The sequence below is a fragment of the Elgaria multicarinata genome, chromosome 4, assembly GCF_023053635.1.
Source record: "Elgaria multicarinata webbii isolate HBS135686 ecotype San Diego chromosome 4, rElgMul1.1.pri, whole genome shotgun sequence".
Lineage (NCBI taxonomy): Eukaryota > Metazoa > Chordata > Lepidosauria > Squamata > Anguidae > Elgaria > Elgaria multicarinata.
The window spans coordinates 58,606,891-58,624,650 of record NC_086174.1 but is presented as its reverse complement, the minus strand read 5'-3'; the positions used below and the strand labels follow the sequence as shown (position 1 = coordinate 58,624,650).

General features: G+C 41.0%; 1 protein-coding gene across 1 annotated transcript in view; it reads right to left on the bottom strand.

Annotated features, from left to right (window-relative positions):
* LYST (lysosomal trafficking regulator) overlaps nt 1-17,760 on the bottom strand; it is a 116,478-nt gene that overhangs the window by 45,031 nt on the left and 53,687 nt on the right. Inside the window, exons 18-24 of the mRNA XM_063124348.1 lie at nt 15,883-16,032; nt 8,983-9,120; nt 7,642-7,840; nt 7,075-7,206; nt 4,638-5,274; nt 3,650-3,827; nt 1,927-2,096 (exon numbers count right to left, since the gene is read on the bottom strand). Of these exons, the coding sequence (XP_062980418.1) occupies nt 1,927-2,096; nt 3,650-3,827; nt 4,638-5,274; nt 7,075-7,206; nt 7,642-7,840; nt 8,983-9,120; nt 15,883-16,032 (1,604 nt within the window). The remainder of the gene's footprint in view (nt 1-1,926; nt 2,097-3,649; nt 3,828-4,637; nt 5,275-7,074; nt 7,207-7,641; nt 7,841-8,982; nt 9,121-15,882; nt 16,033-17,760) is intronic.

Genomic DNA, 17,760 nt, shown 5'->3' with positions numbered 1-17,760 from the left:
GGTAAAAAGCACCATCTCTCCCCAATGCTTTTAGCCTGTGAAGAATGATTTCATGAGCAAATTAGCTCAGGAAAATGCTAATAATTGAACAAAAAAGAGCAAGAAAAATAATAAATTACTTCTTATCTGGCATTTCCCTATTGGAAAAAGTAAGTCTCACACAATGAAAGATTAAAATTCAAAACCAGTAGCTATTTTGGAAGTGCTGTCTTACACTTATTTCTTACACCGAAACACACCTATGTCATCTTTCTCTATGTTGTCTTAGTAGATGCAAACATCCTTGCTTTGTGATGAGAAGACAGAAATAGATCCACATTTTAGAGTTAGCACGTACTCAGACACAAGAGTGCAGCAGACATCTGTCTTGATAACAATCTACATTGACTTAAGACCAAACTAGACAGGATGTTAAATGTGTGTAAGCATTTCACTGGTGTGATTTTTTTGTTCTTTAAATAGCAGCCATGAGCAGGAGGGACCAGTAATGTAGCACAAGGAGGGGAGGGAATGGAGGCTTTAGTCCTTCCTCCCCTGATGAAAATTACCCCTTGAAGCTGCTGTTAGCCCTTAGAGGGAAGCTTTCACTGATGCGTAGTAGCTTCTCTCCAAAGGCAAATAGCAGGTTCAAGAGGAAGATTTTGATAGGAACTGCAGCAAGGCAGGAGAGGGTTAAAGCCCCCCCCCGCCCCATGTGCTCCTCAATCCTGGTCCCTCTTGCCCACAGATGCAATTTAAAGAACAAAAATCAGACTAGGGAAATGCTTATATGCATTAAGTGTTCTGTCTAATTTAGCTGTAAATGAGTACTCAACTCTATGCTCATTTGGTTTTCCATATTATGCCAGCACTAAACACCTAATGCCTGTTGTAGAAGTAACACTACACCAGCTTAGGGAATCAAGAACAGGCCCTGGAAACACCTCCCTTTTTTCCTCCGCTCTCACATGCATGAAGTCCTTCCCAATGATTTTCTATCTAGGTTCATTATTATATCTGGCCAAGGTTAATATTATCAAAATTAATGAAGGACATCTGGCGTTTAGGCATGCTCTCTGTTTCATCATACAGGCTTAAAAACAGTCAGGCATAATTATGCAACAGAGCAACGGGAATTCCAATCTCTTAATCCCATTTAGAGTTATGACTAAGAGGCCTAGAGGAAAAGGAATGTTTTCCCCCCTCTTCTTACGAAGATCAGCACAGAGTGTCTTTTGAACATAGGGGCTGTCTATATGCTGGGGAAAGCCCCGTGGTGGCTGCGGATCTGTGCTGCGGAGGTGAGACGATGCAAGCACAGCTCCACAGCCACTGCAGGGCTTCCCTGTAATACTGTGATTTGCAAAAGTCAGAGTTTTAAGTGGAGTTAAGCAACGTCAATACAGCGCTTCCGCCATCTGACATCACTCTGGGGCCAATCCAGGGTCAAACTGGGGGCAGTGCCTGGTGGAAGGCGGCCAGCAATTGATCACCTTCCACCAGGAAGAGAGAGAGGGGTGGCGCTGGTACCCGGCCACCCAGAAACCCTCAGCTTTCCCTTCGGCATTGGGATTACCTGGGAAAACACAGGGTTTGAGAGCAAGGCGCCAACCCACTGTGAAGACACTCCCATAAGGGGGAGAGACACACTGATGTTCCAGCTGGGCATACAGTATCAAAAACAATTAGTGTAATGACTACAAATTCAAAAGCCACAAAAACAAAAGCAACAAACATCGACGAACTAATTCTCTTTGAGGAGCACTAATGGAAGTTTAGAGCATGAACTTCCATTAGTGCTCCTCAAAGTGAATTAGTTTTAAGGGCTCTTTGCGGGAAGATGCAGGCACATGGAAAACAATTTACATTTGCCTATAGCACACTGCTAAATCTTTATTTCAGCTAAAAATAAACACATCTATGGAGTGAGGGGAAAAAGGTAGTTACTCTTCATCAAGGCCAACTGATCGACCAAACAGCATTTCCATAAAGCATTCCATAACTTCTCGGGTTCCTTGGTGAAGATACAACTGGTTAGCTAATAAGGAGAAACCTCGATTTTTCAAGAACTTTTCCTTTTGTTCTCTTGTTGCTCTGCTGAAATATGTGTCCAGGAGCTAGGGAAAGAAAATATGTTTTTAATGTATTTGGATTTGCCCCAATCTTTTGTTAGTACATCGCAATGATTGGTACACCATCTGTAAATACTTTTCAACCATTAACTAACTTCCACAAGATGTTTCATCAAAATGTAATATTTAACAAAAGACAGCAACGAAAAGTAGGCAACCCCCCCCATACGTCACAAATTAAAGTTTTGAATAGTTTGTTAATAATATGGGATCTTGATTGTTTCTTATCAACAACTTTTCTATTGTAGACACATTGATTTGTATTCTGTCTGTTAAAACCACCTTCTCACAGGTAAGACAGAAAAAAGAGGGGGAGGGGAAATGGTAACACTGCCTATACTAAAGAATAATCCCTACAGCACTTTGAGCTTTGTTTCAATGGAAGGATTTCAATGATTTAAGAAGTATATTGTAGGACTGAATGCCAATATAATTTAATATGAAATAGTGATACATACACAGACATTTTCACTGCCAACATATTCCCATATTTATTCACTGAAGTATCTTATATTGCTCCTCTTATATCTAAATGCTTTCAGTGGTATGGTGGGATTTTTTAAAATATTCCAAAGAATGTACTTTCTTGTATGGTGGAATGGAGTTAATAGGAGTTGATTTTCCACCACTATCTGCAAGTTAAAGAGCATACAACACAATCACACAGGCAAATGGGGGTGGGGGAGGGGGTTACGTTCTGCCTATGATACACATGCAGCCACAGTCCAAACTGCACAAATAAAAGTTAATAGGCAAGCTAATTGGGCCAAGGCCTTTGGGTGAGGGTGGCAGGGAATGCACTTTCCTAGCAGCCAAACAGTGGTTCTATCTGGATGGTGGTAAAAAGATGATTAACTCCAACAAAATTGCCTCATTCAGTTCAGGCATCTAGACAGTCTCAGCAACAACTGATTACTGCAAGAACTGCCTTGTTGGGGCAAACTAGGATTCATCTAGTTCAGCATTCTTTTTCGAACACTGGCCAGTCACTTGCCTCAGAAACCTTATGAGCAGGGCCTGAAGTCAAAGGTCATGCCCTGGTTGCGCCTAACATCTAGTAACCAGAAGTAACCCCAACATGGAGACTCCATTCAAGTATCATGGCTAATCATAGTTGATGGATATTTTCCCCTAGAACTACCTACATTAGTAGTCACATCATTTCCTGTGGCAGCAAATAACATATTTTTTGAAGAAATTATATTTATTTCCCCCATTCACATAATTTCCCATCAAAGGAATGGAAGAGGCATACACATGGCCCAGCTTTACCAAACTGCTTCCAGGCCATTTACTGGGCTTTGTGAATTTCATAAGATGTGTGAAGAACTACTGCCCCCCCCCTTTTTTTTGTTCTGCACCGAGAAGAGCAGACAGAATCTGGGATCCCTCATTTCTAGTTTTATGGGGACGGGGGAAAGATCATCAGGAAAGGCCATTATTTAAAACCTGGGTTACCACTCATGACATAGACATACATTCTCTCTCTCGCTCTCTCTCATACACATACACACACACACACACTTTCTCCCCCCTACTTTAATGACTCCTCGTTGTATGAGAGCAGATGGATGGTTCACAAGGACTATGAGAACGTCTGGCTGAATAAGCTTGTCCATCACATCTGGAAGCATGGCATCCGGCAATATTAAAAGAACTCTGTGCAGAAGTTGATAAAAACCACAGCAAACCAGTACAAGACAGTCTTCTGTTGATCTGATGGGAAGAAGAGAGAGTATTACTATGATACCCTATATTTGTACTGCTGTATAGTAATAGGAGCTTGCATCCATCAGACAGACTTGGAGGGGTGGAGGAATCCCTTAAGAAGAATAGTAAACTGGCGAAAGGCCGTTTCCCCCAAACTTCTACCATGACTCTACTGCATCATTTTTTCTTGCAGGGTCATTTCTTATTTCAATCCCATAGAGAGGAAGGGACCCATGTCTTTCTGTAAAAATGCTTAAATGTTTCTGCTAAGAATAGCTCCAGTATTTCGATAACTTTTAAACAGAAGTGTTGTCTGAAAGGAAAGTTCCCAGAGTCATTTTGGGTATGCAGTCACATGGAGAAACACATCTTGAAGCGTGGCAATACAGTGATAAGTTCTGTTGCAGTCACTGAAACAACTGTGACAGCAGAAAGTAACACTGCAAGTGAAGAAATTGCTCTTGGGTGTATATGCGTACTGACAGCTAACAATATATTTATCTACATGACTGCATTTGCAGGGGCAGAGTTGAAAAGTTAGCACATGAACAATCCCCTAAAACAGGAATGGAGAATCTCCACCTCAGCTGAGGGCCCTCCTGCTCCCCATGCAGAAGCCCTTCAGGGTTAGCTGGGAGAACAACTGCTGGTATTTCCAATTACTGATTGGAGATAACGGATTCCCCTGCACGCCAGTCACCCTCCCAAATGGGAGTGTGAGCAACACGTGAAGTACTTTTCATGTCCTGCATCCTCCCCAAAAGCCCAATCTGAGAAACATTTGATGGAATGATGAAATATCTCCTATCTACATACCTATCAGCAGTGTTTTTGGATTCTTGATGAGCCTGTTCACTAGCTGAAGAAAAGGCCACATGTTCCCAGTCTTCAGAAGGCACACTTTTATCAGCCAGGCTCGGCCAACGAGCGATAGCAGATCCACTGTGAACAGAAAAGGGCAAACCAAAGCCTGGAAAATGGCTGTGATTTTTCTGAAAGGGGGACAGTCCCTTCAGATTGTCGGGACGCCTCAGAGAAGATTCAGGAGCAGCGCCCTCTTCACTAAGTTCTATTCCTGCACTTGCTTCTTGGGTCTCAGGAGCCTTTTCCAACATTGCCACATCTTCCTTGGAAATACCTAAGGTCTCAGCAGAAGTAAACCCTTCCAAATCCACAACTGTCTTGGCAGACTCACAGCTGCTGATTAAATGCTCCTCCTGAATCCTTTTAATTGCCTCCAAGCTCTTTACAAAATTATTTTTCTGCAGCAGCTCAGCCAAGCCAGTCTCTCCAACTACATACAAGTTCTCAACACTCCTGCCCACATTCCTACGGAACCCTTTCCGACGCCCTTGTGGAGAGGAAGTAGGAGATGCTGGTAGACTTTTACAGAGTCGTTCAGGCCCCTGAGGAACTGGTGTCTGCGATTCGCTTACTCCAGATGAATCATTTCCTGAGAAAGCAAAATATGCTTTTATTTATTTATTTATTTACATTTATATACCGCCCCACAGCCGAAGCTCTCTGGGCGGTTTACAACAATTCTTAAACTGGCCTGTAATAAAAATGGTTGTTATGACATGAACACATCTACTTTCACTATTCCTGCAATAGACCTGCAAATTGCTTCTGGAGAAAATCTAAGTTTTTGTTTATTATTAGGTTTGCTTGCACCCCTTCAGTTTTGCTCTCTTCGTTGTCAACAACCCATTCTTCTCTCAGTAATACAACTTAGTCTAAACATTTCACCATCACTTCAATTTAATTGAACTGAATATGACAATTGAACCAAAGTGGCCTATCATATTCTAGGAAGAACTACATGTTCTACCTCCGCCATGACTCTATAAAGCCCAGCCACTGCTTTCGCTGTGCAAACTGAGGCCAGGAAAATTGTTTGCAGGAATTACAAGGCAAATAAGACTGTCCATAAGTGAACACAAATGTTGCATCAGGATGGGAAAGTGAAGCGACATTCCAGCAAATACCAACATTCACCCTCTTTCTGCCACTGTTTTGGTTTCTGCACTCCAAACAGTCTCTTAAGTGATGTGTGCACGTTTTTCACTTGCAGGATCCAAAGGCAGATAAATACACATTCTGAATCCTTAATGGGAGAACTAACTTGGTGTGTGTGTGTGTGACTTTATAAGCACTTGAACATAAGATATAGTTAGATCCTATTCAGAAACTCTAAAAGCATAAAATAGGGCTTTTACATAGGGTTGCAAAAATCTAGGAAGGACTGTGGTTCATAACACTTACCTATGACAAGTTGCTGGAGAGCATTCCTTCCTTGCTAAAGTTTCTTGCTGCACTATAATTAATTTCTGCTAAATATAGGCTGTTAATTGGTTTAGCAATGCAGTTTTCATACAAGTATAGCATTTCACAACATGTCTCCAAGTAAAACGGATGTCACACATGACTTCTGAGTCATGTTTCAATCCACTAGGCAAGCAACAGCAAAACTTGCAAAAAATATTTCAGAAGCGCTAAATGCAAAATGTGCCAGGACTGTGTTGTTTGTGGACATATCATATCTGTGTCATTTCAAATGTAATTTGGAATTTCAACAAGATGAGAACTGGAAGTGAAAGCTCTTTTTGAGAGTTTTCTAAATTGCATGTGCTTCCTTATCAGTCTTTCAGGCATGGCCATCCCTCATTTGTAACCCTGTTTTCAATTTAATCTAGTCCTTACAAGCACAAAGTATCTAAAGATAAGGAAGTGTTGTATGTTTCTGCATTGTTGTTAATGGTGCCTACACTTTCTATAGGCTATCCCCAACTGCATCTGATGCTAGACATTAGCAAGAGCCTTGTCATTGCTTCTGCCAAGGCTGGATCCTCATGCTATTAGGTCAACTGGAACGTCAGCTGCGGCAATGGAGAACTTGCAAGGTATACTCTGCTCCACTCTGGCCCCATTCAGAAGATACCTTAAACCATGGCTTTAACCATGGTGAGTAAAACAAAAAGCCTTATTCACAGTGGTTAAAACTGTGGTTTAAGGTGTTTTCTGAACACGACCCAGCTTTCTGGTTTAACCAGCATGGTTCAAGCCATGGTTTAAGGTGTTTTCTAATTGGGCGAGCCAGGACCCTGCTTCTACTTTATCACCACAGCTGCATGTGCCAGCCTAGATCAGTTTTCAAGTTTCTATGTTCAGTTCTCCAATTTGGGAGCTTTAAATCATGTGCCAATGCTTAAACCATTTGGGCCCTTATTAAGAATGCATATTGATGACGTACCTTCTTGATGTCCAGCAGAAAATCCAGTTGGACTTGTAATTGCCAAAGTTGGGCTGTCAATAGATTTTCCACCACTGCTGGAATTTCTCAAATACATGATTGATTGCACCTTCTCTTGAAAAATGTTGCCATCTAGAAAAAGCAAACAAGGTAAGTTAATTCAAAAGATTTCACTCTAAGCAACAAAATTAAACACTTGTAAGTGGAGACTGCAACTATGCTTTTTATTAACCCTTAGCCTTCATTGCCATCCATCAGAACCTCCTGAAACAAGTATGTAAAATGTTTTAGGTTACTGTTGACAAAAAATAAAAAGATTAGTGGCGATATCTCCAGAGCTTTTATATAGCTAGGGTGGAATCCAACCTGCATCTTTCTCAGACAGAACAGCATCCATCTGCAGAACAGATTTCCCCTTCCCCTGCAGCCTGCCTCTGGAGCAGATTTGGGGGTGAGGTGGGGAAAGGAGAGGAAGGTTCCATTGCACAAGTGGAAGTCTGCTTTTGCAACATGATATAACAACCCTAGTTTTTTATTTCCTGGTTCAGGTCAAACAAAACATTTTACCTATGTGCAGGGAAAAGTAGAAGTCTCTGGGATTGTGGCAAACATATGTATTAGTAGCAGGGTGAACAGCTAAGAGGAAATTGAAGATCAATGTCAACAATTCGAGATCTGGCGGAGAACCAAGCAACTCTTCAATTATTTTCACAAATGATGTGCAAACCTCTGCAGGCAAAGATGTGAGATGTTCTTCTTTGTGTTCCTAGGAGACAAATATAAAAGCAACTAAATGAAAAAATAGATTCATATGAAATTGCTACTTCATTCTATATACTATTTAATATGTACACAGATTTTGTTTTTAAAAGTATTATAAGGTAATTAAGCTGAGATCCCAATCCTAAACCATTATGGGGAGCGTCAACTGACAATGCTAAGAGTGGTCCTGTAAATGCCAACATCACAGTTTGCAGCAATGCACAGCTAAGCTCCATTTTAACAAGTAATTTTGTTTTGTTTTGTTTTTGCTGTTCCAACAAAATTTGGAATTGAGAAATTTTGTTATGGAACCTCATAAACACACCTACTAACTCATATTCTGATGTTCATGGGCATCCATGGAACACATTCTAATATGGGCATAAGAGACCTCTGGAGTAGAAAAATTAAAAGCCCTACGAAGATTGTTCTTTTCACATAGTTTCATAATGTAGTGCCATTAGCAATGCAATGACTGTATTCACACATAATGCTAAGTAGCCATGTTTTATGTTAATTGTGTTTGTTGCTTTCACTATGTATCAGACAAGCAAACAAGTTGCAGCTTGTTTTCCCTATTTCTGATTTGTTTCTCTCCCACCCATTTTGCTAACCTTCAGAGTGGGTTCACTGTCAAGGCAGACAACAATGCAAACAAGCCAGGGATAAGCTACAGTTCTGGGTTCAGTCATCACAACAAACTATGATTTAAACAACCCAGATTTTGTAAACCAACAACAACAACAAAAAACCTGGATTCTATTTGTGGTTCATAGCTTGTTAGCAAACCAAGGTTTGTTTGCAGGGATAGGTTCAGATACAACAAGCATGATTTCAACAAACCACACCACAGCTTAGTTTTATGTACAAACAAAGCCAATGGCATTTACAAGTCAGATTGAAAGCCACATCATAAATAGATTAGCTGTATCAGCAGGGGTTGGAAGAGAAGGATGGTTTCCTTATTCAACAGCTTCTGTTTGGTCTTTGGTTTATGATAAACACTATTTATAATACCTTTATAAAGAGAGCTGCTGCAGAGCATGACGCCTCGAAAAGTAAAATCAAAGGCTATGAAATCATGTACATTTTGCTCTTATAAGACAAGTATCTGTTATGCTTAAAGCTCAAGTTATGGTGCAGTACCTGCAGAACCTGACATGTCCTCAGAAAGTGATGCACAACTCGAGCTTTCAGAAGTTGCTTAATGTTAAACATCTGTTGCCAATGATTATCTTGGATAAGTACTTCCAGAGCGGATAAGAGTGTTTCCCAAACACCTTGCTGAAAAAACAGAAACAGCAATAGCCTTGGCATACTCAAAAATCACAACGAATGTATAACACGATACCATAAAAACTGTATTTACAAGGCAGGTAGGAAGAAAAACTGGCCAATAATAACACAATCCAAAAGCATAGAAACAAGTTAGTCCCACTGTCAGGGGAAAGCAAGCTGTAGTAATATGCAAGATTCATATTTTACTTCTAAACTGCAGTAAAATATTTTGAACTATTAACATTTGGATCTGAATTTGGATCTGAAAACTAATAAGGACCAGAATTTTATAACTACACTCTTCAGTCTAGTTGATGCAGTTTCAGTGATCAAACTCTTCCAATAAAGGTAAAGAATCATGAAAACATTCAGAAGCTTATTTATTTGTTTTGTACTTGAGGAACACACACAGGCACAGGTGGAGAACATTGCCAAATACAAAGTGCTGGCTTTAATCTATAAAGTCAATAATAATAATAATAATAATAATAATAATAATAATAATAATAATTTATTTCTTGCACACCTCTCCCTCTGGATCAAGGCAGGGAACAGAATAGAATACAAAAATGTTATAAATTACATAAAACTGATTAAAACATATAATAGTAATACATTAATGTATTAATGAGGCAGGTGGCTACCAGGAGGAGGGCCTTCTCTGCTGTGGCACCCCGGCTGTGGAATGAGCTCCCTAAGGAGGTTCACTTGGCACCTACATTATATGCATTTAGACATCAGGTGAAGACCTTTTATTCTCCCAGTATTTTAACAGTCTATAGATAAATTTTAACATGGTGTTTTAAATTTGTAATTTTGCATTGCTGCTGTTTTTATCTGGTTGAGCTTTTATATTGTATTTTATATAATGGTTTTATACTGTTATTTTATACTTTGAATGGTTTTAATTTTTGTGAACCGCCCAGAGAGCTCCGGCTATTGGGTGGTATAGAAATGTAATAAATAAATAAATAAATAAATAAAATAACAGCCAGGCATCTTAAAATTTGACTGGGTAGGCCTGCCAGAAGAGATCAGTCTTTATTGCTTTTTTTATATTCAGAAAGACTGTTGATTTGGCCGGATCTCTCCTGGCAGACCATTCCACAGTCTGGGAGCAGCAGAAGAGAAGGTCCTCTGGGTAACAGTTATTAATCTAGTTTTTGCTGGCTGAAGTAAATTCTTCCCAGAGAACCTGAGTGTGTGGGGCAGATTACTATTATTACTACTACTACTATTATTATTATTATTATTATTATTATTATTATTATTATTATTATATTTATTGCATTTTTATCCCGCCTTTTTCCCTGCAAGGAACCCAAGGCGGTGTACATAATCCTCCTCCTCTCCACTTTATCCACACAACAACAACCCTGCGAGATTGTATGGGAGAAGGCAATCCCACAGGTAACCTGGACCCAAACTATGCAGGGCTTTAAAGGTAATAACCAACACTTTATACTTCGCCCAGAACTAATTGGCAGCCATTGTAGTGATTTTAAAGCTGGTGTAATATGGTCACCCCTAGATGTACCAGCGACCAATCTGGCTACCATATTTTACACTAGTTGAAGTTTCCGGACTAGGCACAAAGGTAGCCCTATGTAGAGTGCATTGCAGAAGTCGAGCCTCAAAGATGAACTACTATCTTTAAGTCTTCCAATTCTAGGAAGGGGCGCAGCTGGCGTATCAGCCGAAGCTGATAGTAGGCACTCCTGGCCGTCGCATCTATCTGAGCTGTCGTTTGGAGCGACAGATCCAGGAGCACCCCCAAGCTGAGAACGCAGTCTTTCCGGGGGAGTGTAACCCCATCCAGAACTGGTTGACCCACCTCCAAACCCAGGTTGGAGCCTTTGAACGCAAGGAACTCCATCTTGTCTGGATTCAGCTTCAGTTTGTTTTTCCTCATCCAGCGCATTACCGCCTCCAAGGATTCATTCAGAGGAGACACACTATCCTTAGCTTAGGACCCCAGTACCTCAAGGGCCACCTCTCAACTTATGAATCTAACCAGCGCCAGAGGTCAGCTTCAGAGGTTCTTCACTGAAGCTGCGAAGGGGATATCATTTTGAAAACGGAACATTGGTACTTACCGAGAAGGTTCCTTCTGGGTTGGTGTGCGGAAGGCATCCCACAACACTTTTTAAACTTCTTACCTCTTTGACTTTCTTTCTTATAACCAGGCTTTATTTTTTCATCCTCTCTTACCAAAAAACAAACAAACAAACAAAAAACCTTTTCTGCTTCCTTTTCTCTGCCGCTTGCCTATCATTCTCTATGACCCCTCCGGCAAAGAAAACCATTTCGAAGCCTCAAAAGAAAAAGAAAACAATGACTCATGTGAGAGTCATTAGGAAGCCATCAGCAGACAAAAGGATGACCTGCCAGAAAGGTCAAGGAGATAACCAGTTTGCCGGCTTAGGCTGCCTACTGAGTCTCCCAGCCACGGAGGATCAAAGAGATCACCAGCCCAGAGGCCAAGACCCCTCGCTGAGTCTCTTACACACCAGGAATGGTGCGATCCCGGCCTCAAAAGATGCGGCCGAGACTGAGGGAGTCGGGGGTTCAGCACGCCACCCTCTCCACTCAGAACAAGAGGAGGAAGCAACGGAGCAGCTAGATGCTCCAACAGCATCAAGGGTGAGATCAAATCCATTCTTTCTCCCCCACGTGGATGTTTCCTGCCAAACAAAGTGGGCGGCCATTTTGAGTTGCAGTTTCGATTCCAACTTGCAAAGGGAAGCCCCTCCTCCTTCCACTTCCTCCATTGCTCAGACACAGAATAATGAGATAGCCCCAACGCCTATCCTAAGCATGGCTCAAATAGATAAATCTGTTTTAGCACAGATCACTAAGGCAGTACTGGATAATCTGTCTGACCATTTGTTAGACAAGCAAACCTTGAGATCAAGCCGTTCTGCAAAACGCACCAGAAGCTTGCACACTTCTGAGTCTTCCTCCTCTCCTCCTCCACAATTAGAAAACAAAAATAAAAACAATGATAAAACAAAAAACAAAAATAAGGCTTTCAGGTCAAAACAGCCCAATTCTTCCCATAGTCTGCACTCATCAGCAGGCTCTGGGGATGACTCCAGACCCACACTCCATAGCCAAAGGTCGCTCTAACAAATCCAAGAGCCCCTTGGCTGAGCCCCACCATGACAGTGATTCCTCCATAATGTCACTGCAGGAGTTCTTTTCAGAAGGAGAGGAGGGTGGATGGTCAGACATAGAAATTACAGACCATATCTCGGCTGATCGATTCTTTAACAAAGAGGATTTTTTACCTTTATTGTCCAAAGCAATTGTCTCTCTAGCTAGTGAGCCAGTACAACCCGACAAACAGCAATCTTTATCTAGAGGGGCAGCGATGTTTCCAGAACCCAAGCCAGCCACCAGAGAGGTACCTTTTCCCAATTCCTTTAATAAATTAATGAAGGAGGAGTGGAAATCTCCCCTCCAGGGAAAAAAGGGAGTCAGTACAGCGCAGAGGTTTTATACTCTTCCTCACAATGTGGCGGCCTTGCTCTCAGGTGCTGTATTGCCAAAAGATGGTGACTTTCCCCTAAAAGACCACGGGGAAAGAAGATCAGATACAGCTTTAAAAAAGGCGCATGAAGCTTCAGCATTAGCTTTAAGGGCCTCAGCAGTATCATCTTTTTTCGCTAGAGCTTCCATCTTATGGGTGGAAGACATAATAAATAATAAGGAATTAGATCAGCCTACTTTATACAGAGGACTGCTCAAACTCTCTAAATCTTTTGCCTTCCTGGCTGATGCTACACAAGATGCGCTTCAGTTTTCAGCCCGCTCCACAGCAGCTGCTCATGTGGCCAGACGTTCCATTTGGCTTAAGCACTGGAATGTTGACCTTCCCTCAAGGGGAAATCTTGCGACTGTACCCTTCACAGGTGCACACCTTTTTGGAGAAGAGGCCTTAAAAGATGTCCTCATAGAGACTAAGGATAAGAAAAAAGTTATGCCTTCATCCTTCCGGCGAGAAGATAAAAAACTCATCCGGTCTTATACATCCTTTCGCCCATTCCGGACCACTAACCAATCTTCCTTTCGATCCAAAAGCTACAGGTTTCCTAAACCAGCATGGTCCAGATCCTGCTTTCAGCCCAGAAGCGCCAACTCCTCTAGCGCTTCTGCCAAACCCCCTTCTACTTTCCAGGCCTCAAGGTCTGGACGACAGCAGTTCTGACGCCAGGGAACCCTTCATCGGGGGGAGACTTCAACATTTCCTCCCAGCATGGGAACAATCCACAGACGATCGCTGGGTCCTGGACACCATCTCCCATGGTTATCTCATAGAGTTTTGGAAACAACCTCCCCCTCGGTTCATCCCATCCCCCACATCACAATCCGCCACCAAGAATCACATCATATCTACCGCCATACAGCATCTACTTCAAATAGGAGCGATAGAACCAGTACTATCCATAGAAAAATACGAAGGTATTTATTATTATTATTATTATTATTATTATTATTATTTATTTATATAGCACCATCAATGTACATGGTGCTGTACAGAGTAAAACAGTAAATAGCAAGACCCTGCCGCATAGGCTTACATTCTAATAAAATCATAATAAAACAATAAGGAGGGGAAGAGAATGCAAACAGGCACTGGGTAGGGTAAAACTAACAGTATAAAGTCAGAACAAAATCAAGTTTTAAAAGCTATAGGAAAAAGAAAAGTTTTTAGCTGAGCTTTAAAAGCTGCGGTTGAACTTGTAGTTCTCAAGTGTTCTGGAAGAGCGTTCCAGGCATAAGGGGCAGCAGAAGAAAATGGACAAAGCCGAGCAAGTGAAGTAGAGACCCTCGGGCAGGCGAGAAACATGGCATCAGAGGAGCGAAGAGCACGAGCAGGGCGATAGTGTGAGATGAGAGAGGAGAGATAGGAAGGAGCTAGACAGTGAAAAGCTTTGTAGGTCAACAGGAGAAGTTTATATTGGATTCTGAAGTGAATTGGAAGCCAATGAAGAGATTTCAGAAGTGGAGTTACATGGTCAGAGCGGAGAGCCAAGAAGATGATCTTAGCAGCAGAGTGGTGAACAGAAACCAACGGACTGATGTGAGAAGAAGGAAGGCCAGTGAGAAGAAGGTTGCAGTAGTCCAACTGAGAAATAACCAATGCATGAACAAGAGTCTTGGCAGAAGAGACAGACAAAAATGATCGAATCCTGGCAATATTATACAGGAAAAAATGACAGGATTTAGCTACTGCCTCAATATGAGGAATAAAGGAGAGCAAGGAATCAAATATAAAGCCAAGACTACGAGCTTCCTTGACTGGAGTAAGCGTAACATCATTGACAGTAAGAGAGAATGAGAGATGAGGAGAAGGTTTAGTTATTCCATCTTATTTCTAGTAGCCAAAAAGGGCAAAGGCTGGAGACCAATTCTGGACCTCAAGCATCTGAACAGGTTTGTCAAACAACAGGTTTTGTTTTTTGGTAAGAGAGGATGAAAAAATAAAGCCTGGTTATAAGAAAGAAAGTCAAAGAGGTAAGAAGTTTAAAAAGTGTTGTGGGATGCCTTCCGCACACCAACCTGGAGAACAGCCCTTTTCTGTGATAACACCATGTTTACGGAATACTCTCCCCAAGAAGCTTGTCCAGCGCTGTCATCTTTACAGCACCAGGGAAAGAACTACTTACTTTCCCAGGCATTTGGACATCGATTATGGCTCAACTGTTGTGGGATGCTTTTCTGGTGTTCATTCTAGCAGGGGAAGATTTTATATAATTGGGTGTATTTGTGGATGAACAATTTTCATATTATTTATTTATTTATTACATTTTTATACCGCCCAATAGCCGAAGCTCTCTGGGCGGTTCACAAAGATTATGTTTTTATGTTATTTACTTGTATTTGTATTATTGTGCTGATTAAGGTTTACATTGATTTGGCGGGATTCTTTTCTGTTATATCAATCATGGATTTCTCTATTGTATATGTGTCACTTTGAGACTATTTTTTTATTTGGGAGGGGATGCATAAATTTAATAAATAATCACCATCATCATCTGCTTGATTTTAGATATTGAAACAATTCACACAACCAATATCATTCATGTTCAATTACACTGTGAAAATTCAGCTATGTGTATGCAGGTACTGATTGATCAAAGGAAAAGTTTTCCAGGAAAGCATGGGAAGAACAGGAAGAATGAGTTACCACTATTGAGCTGTTTATATAGGCACTGGTTATGCATTTATTTAAAGAACTAAGAAAACCCAATCCTTACTTTACAAAAGTAAAAAATATTCGGCTAGACTGGAAATGCACATCATTTCATGATGACAAAGTCCGAGTACATTTTTCCTTATTCCATAAGGATAAAATGACAGTATGTTATACATAGCTCCCTCCAAATTTCTTTACTCCTCTTTGCCCTTTGCCCTGCTAATAGGAAAGCAAGAGATTGCTATTTCTATGGGTTAGGGGATGGATAATCTCAGGTTATTCTGTCTGTTTCCCAGATGATCAACTTGCTGACTCCTCATAAGGCAGCAAGTAGACCAGGCCCACCTGCATAAATAGCGAATGCCTGTTCTTTACAAACGCTGTATGCCTGTGAGGGCCTGGATCTCCAGTGGAAGGAGTTGAGGGCTTCGATTTGCTGTGCTGTGGGCTGGTGCACTTCTGTAAGCCGGGGAGCAAATGCCTCTATATCACTCTTCCCCAACCTGATGCTTTCCAGATTTGTTACACTACACTTCCCATCATCCCCAACAGAAATGCTATGTCACCTGGGATTTCGACCATATTTTCCAATCAAGTAGCAGCTCTTCCAACAACTGAACATCTTGGATTACTGCTCTAGACTCTGCATCAAGTATAAATTGTCCATTCTCATTTAGATGAATCATCTTCTCACTGCAGCATCCTTCAAGGAGAGTCTTTCAAAGGAGAACAAAACATTTAGTGTTGAAAACAATGCTAGCAATGCCTCTCACACTCTACATATGTTCAAGACTACATGAGCATGAAAACCTCCTTCCAAACTCAAACAACCAGTTGCTGGGGAACATGGTTGAGAGGGTGCTGTTGCACCATGTCCTGCTTTGTTGGTCCCTGTTTGACAGTTGATTGGCCACTGTGTGAACAGAGTGCTGGACTAGATGGATCCTCAGTCTGATCCAGCAGGGCTCTTCTTATGTTGTTAGGTTCTAACGCTACACATTTAGCTATGGTTGGCCACTTATCTACAACTAGCACATTACTTTTAGCTCTAAATTCTAAAGGAATTGTTCGTTTAGTTTGGCTGTGACTATTTACTTATCTCACGACCCACTGCCAATGTTCAGAGCGTTCTTGAAAAACAGAAAGAACAAAGAATTTTGTGAACCTTAAAGACTAACAAATTTACCCTTCTGAAAATTGTTATATTAGGAAAATTCTGAATATTTGTACCGCCCAGAGAGCTTCGGCTACTGGGTGGTATAAAAATGAAATAAATAAATAAAAATAAATAAAAATAAATATTTCTACTTCTCAAACAGATTAATTTTTGTTAAAGCAAAAGAACAAATCCCCCCCCCCAACATGATTACTTCTTCTGAAGAAAATATTAGTTGCAGGCTTACTTCTGAATAAGTTCAACATCATTGTAGTATATGCACCAATGTGATCAATGAGTCTTGTGCCTAAATAGGTGCATATACAATTGCACCCTTATTCCTTGCTTTCACGCAAATCCTCCCTTAGTCTAACATCACAGGATCAAGTCAAATATTATTCGGACTATTCTACTTCACAGTGGTGATGGCTTGGGTAAGTCATCTGTAACTTCAACGATACTGATTAACTATAGAATCTGAAGGAGATTAATGAATAGGATAAGCATTGGAGTGCAACACCTATTAGAAAAGGAACAAGCAACATTACAGGGCAAAAAGTGATTTGAAATTAAAGGCCAATAACAGTTTCAAGGATGTATAAGGATATCTAAAAAAAATCTGGTCTAAAGAGGAAGGATGAAACTCAAGTTTATATTTCTAACCTAAATAGTATGGTATGACCAGATCAGGCCCAGCTCAAAATATTCTGCTGCCTGAGGCAGCGCAGCAAACGCCCCCATCCCCAAGATGCATAATACCCAAGGCCAACCATGTTATATTGCCTCTTGAAGCAGAAAATCCCACAAGCACCTCTTCCCAAAAATACAATCATAAATTAAATAACTAACTATTGCTGCCCTTCCATAATACCCAAAATCATCTGCCTGAGGCAGTCGCCTCATTGAGCCTGTTCAGACAATACACTAAGCCATGGTTAGTCCACTAACCCTTTTGCAGCAAACGGTTAGAGAGCATGTTTAAACCATGGTGATGTAGCCACCATGGTTAGGAATGGTCACATGACACGCTATGTCATGGTTCACATGACATGCCAAATCATAATGTTTAACTCAAAATGCTTAACCATCATGACTTAGTGTGTCATCTGAACAGGGTCACTGTCTATAATTGTAGGGGTGGCCCTGAACCAGCTCCAAACAATCTGAAAATTTCTAAGCAGTTACATTTTTACCTACTACAGGGTTGTTTAATGGACTACTCATATTTTTGTTTTAAACCTCTGTTACCGGTCCTAAATACTCCGAACTGGATAAATTAGAAGTTAGC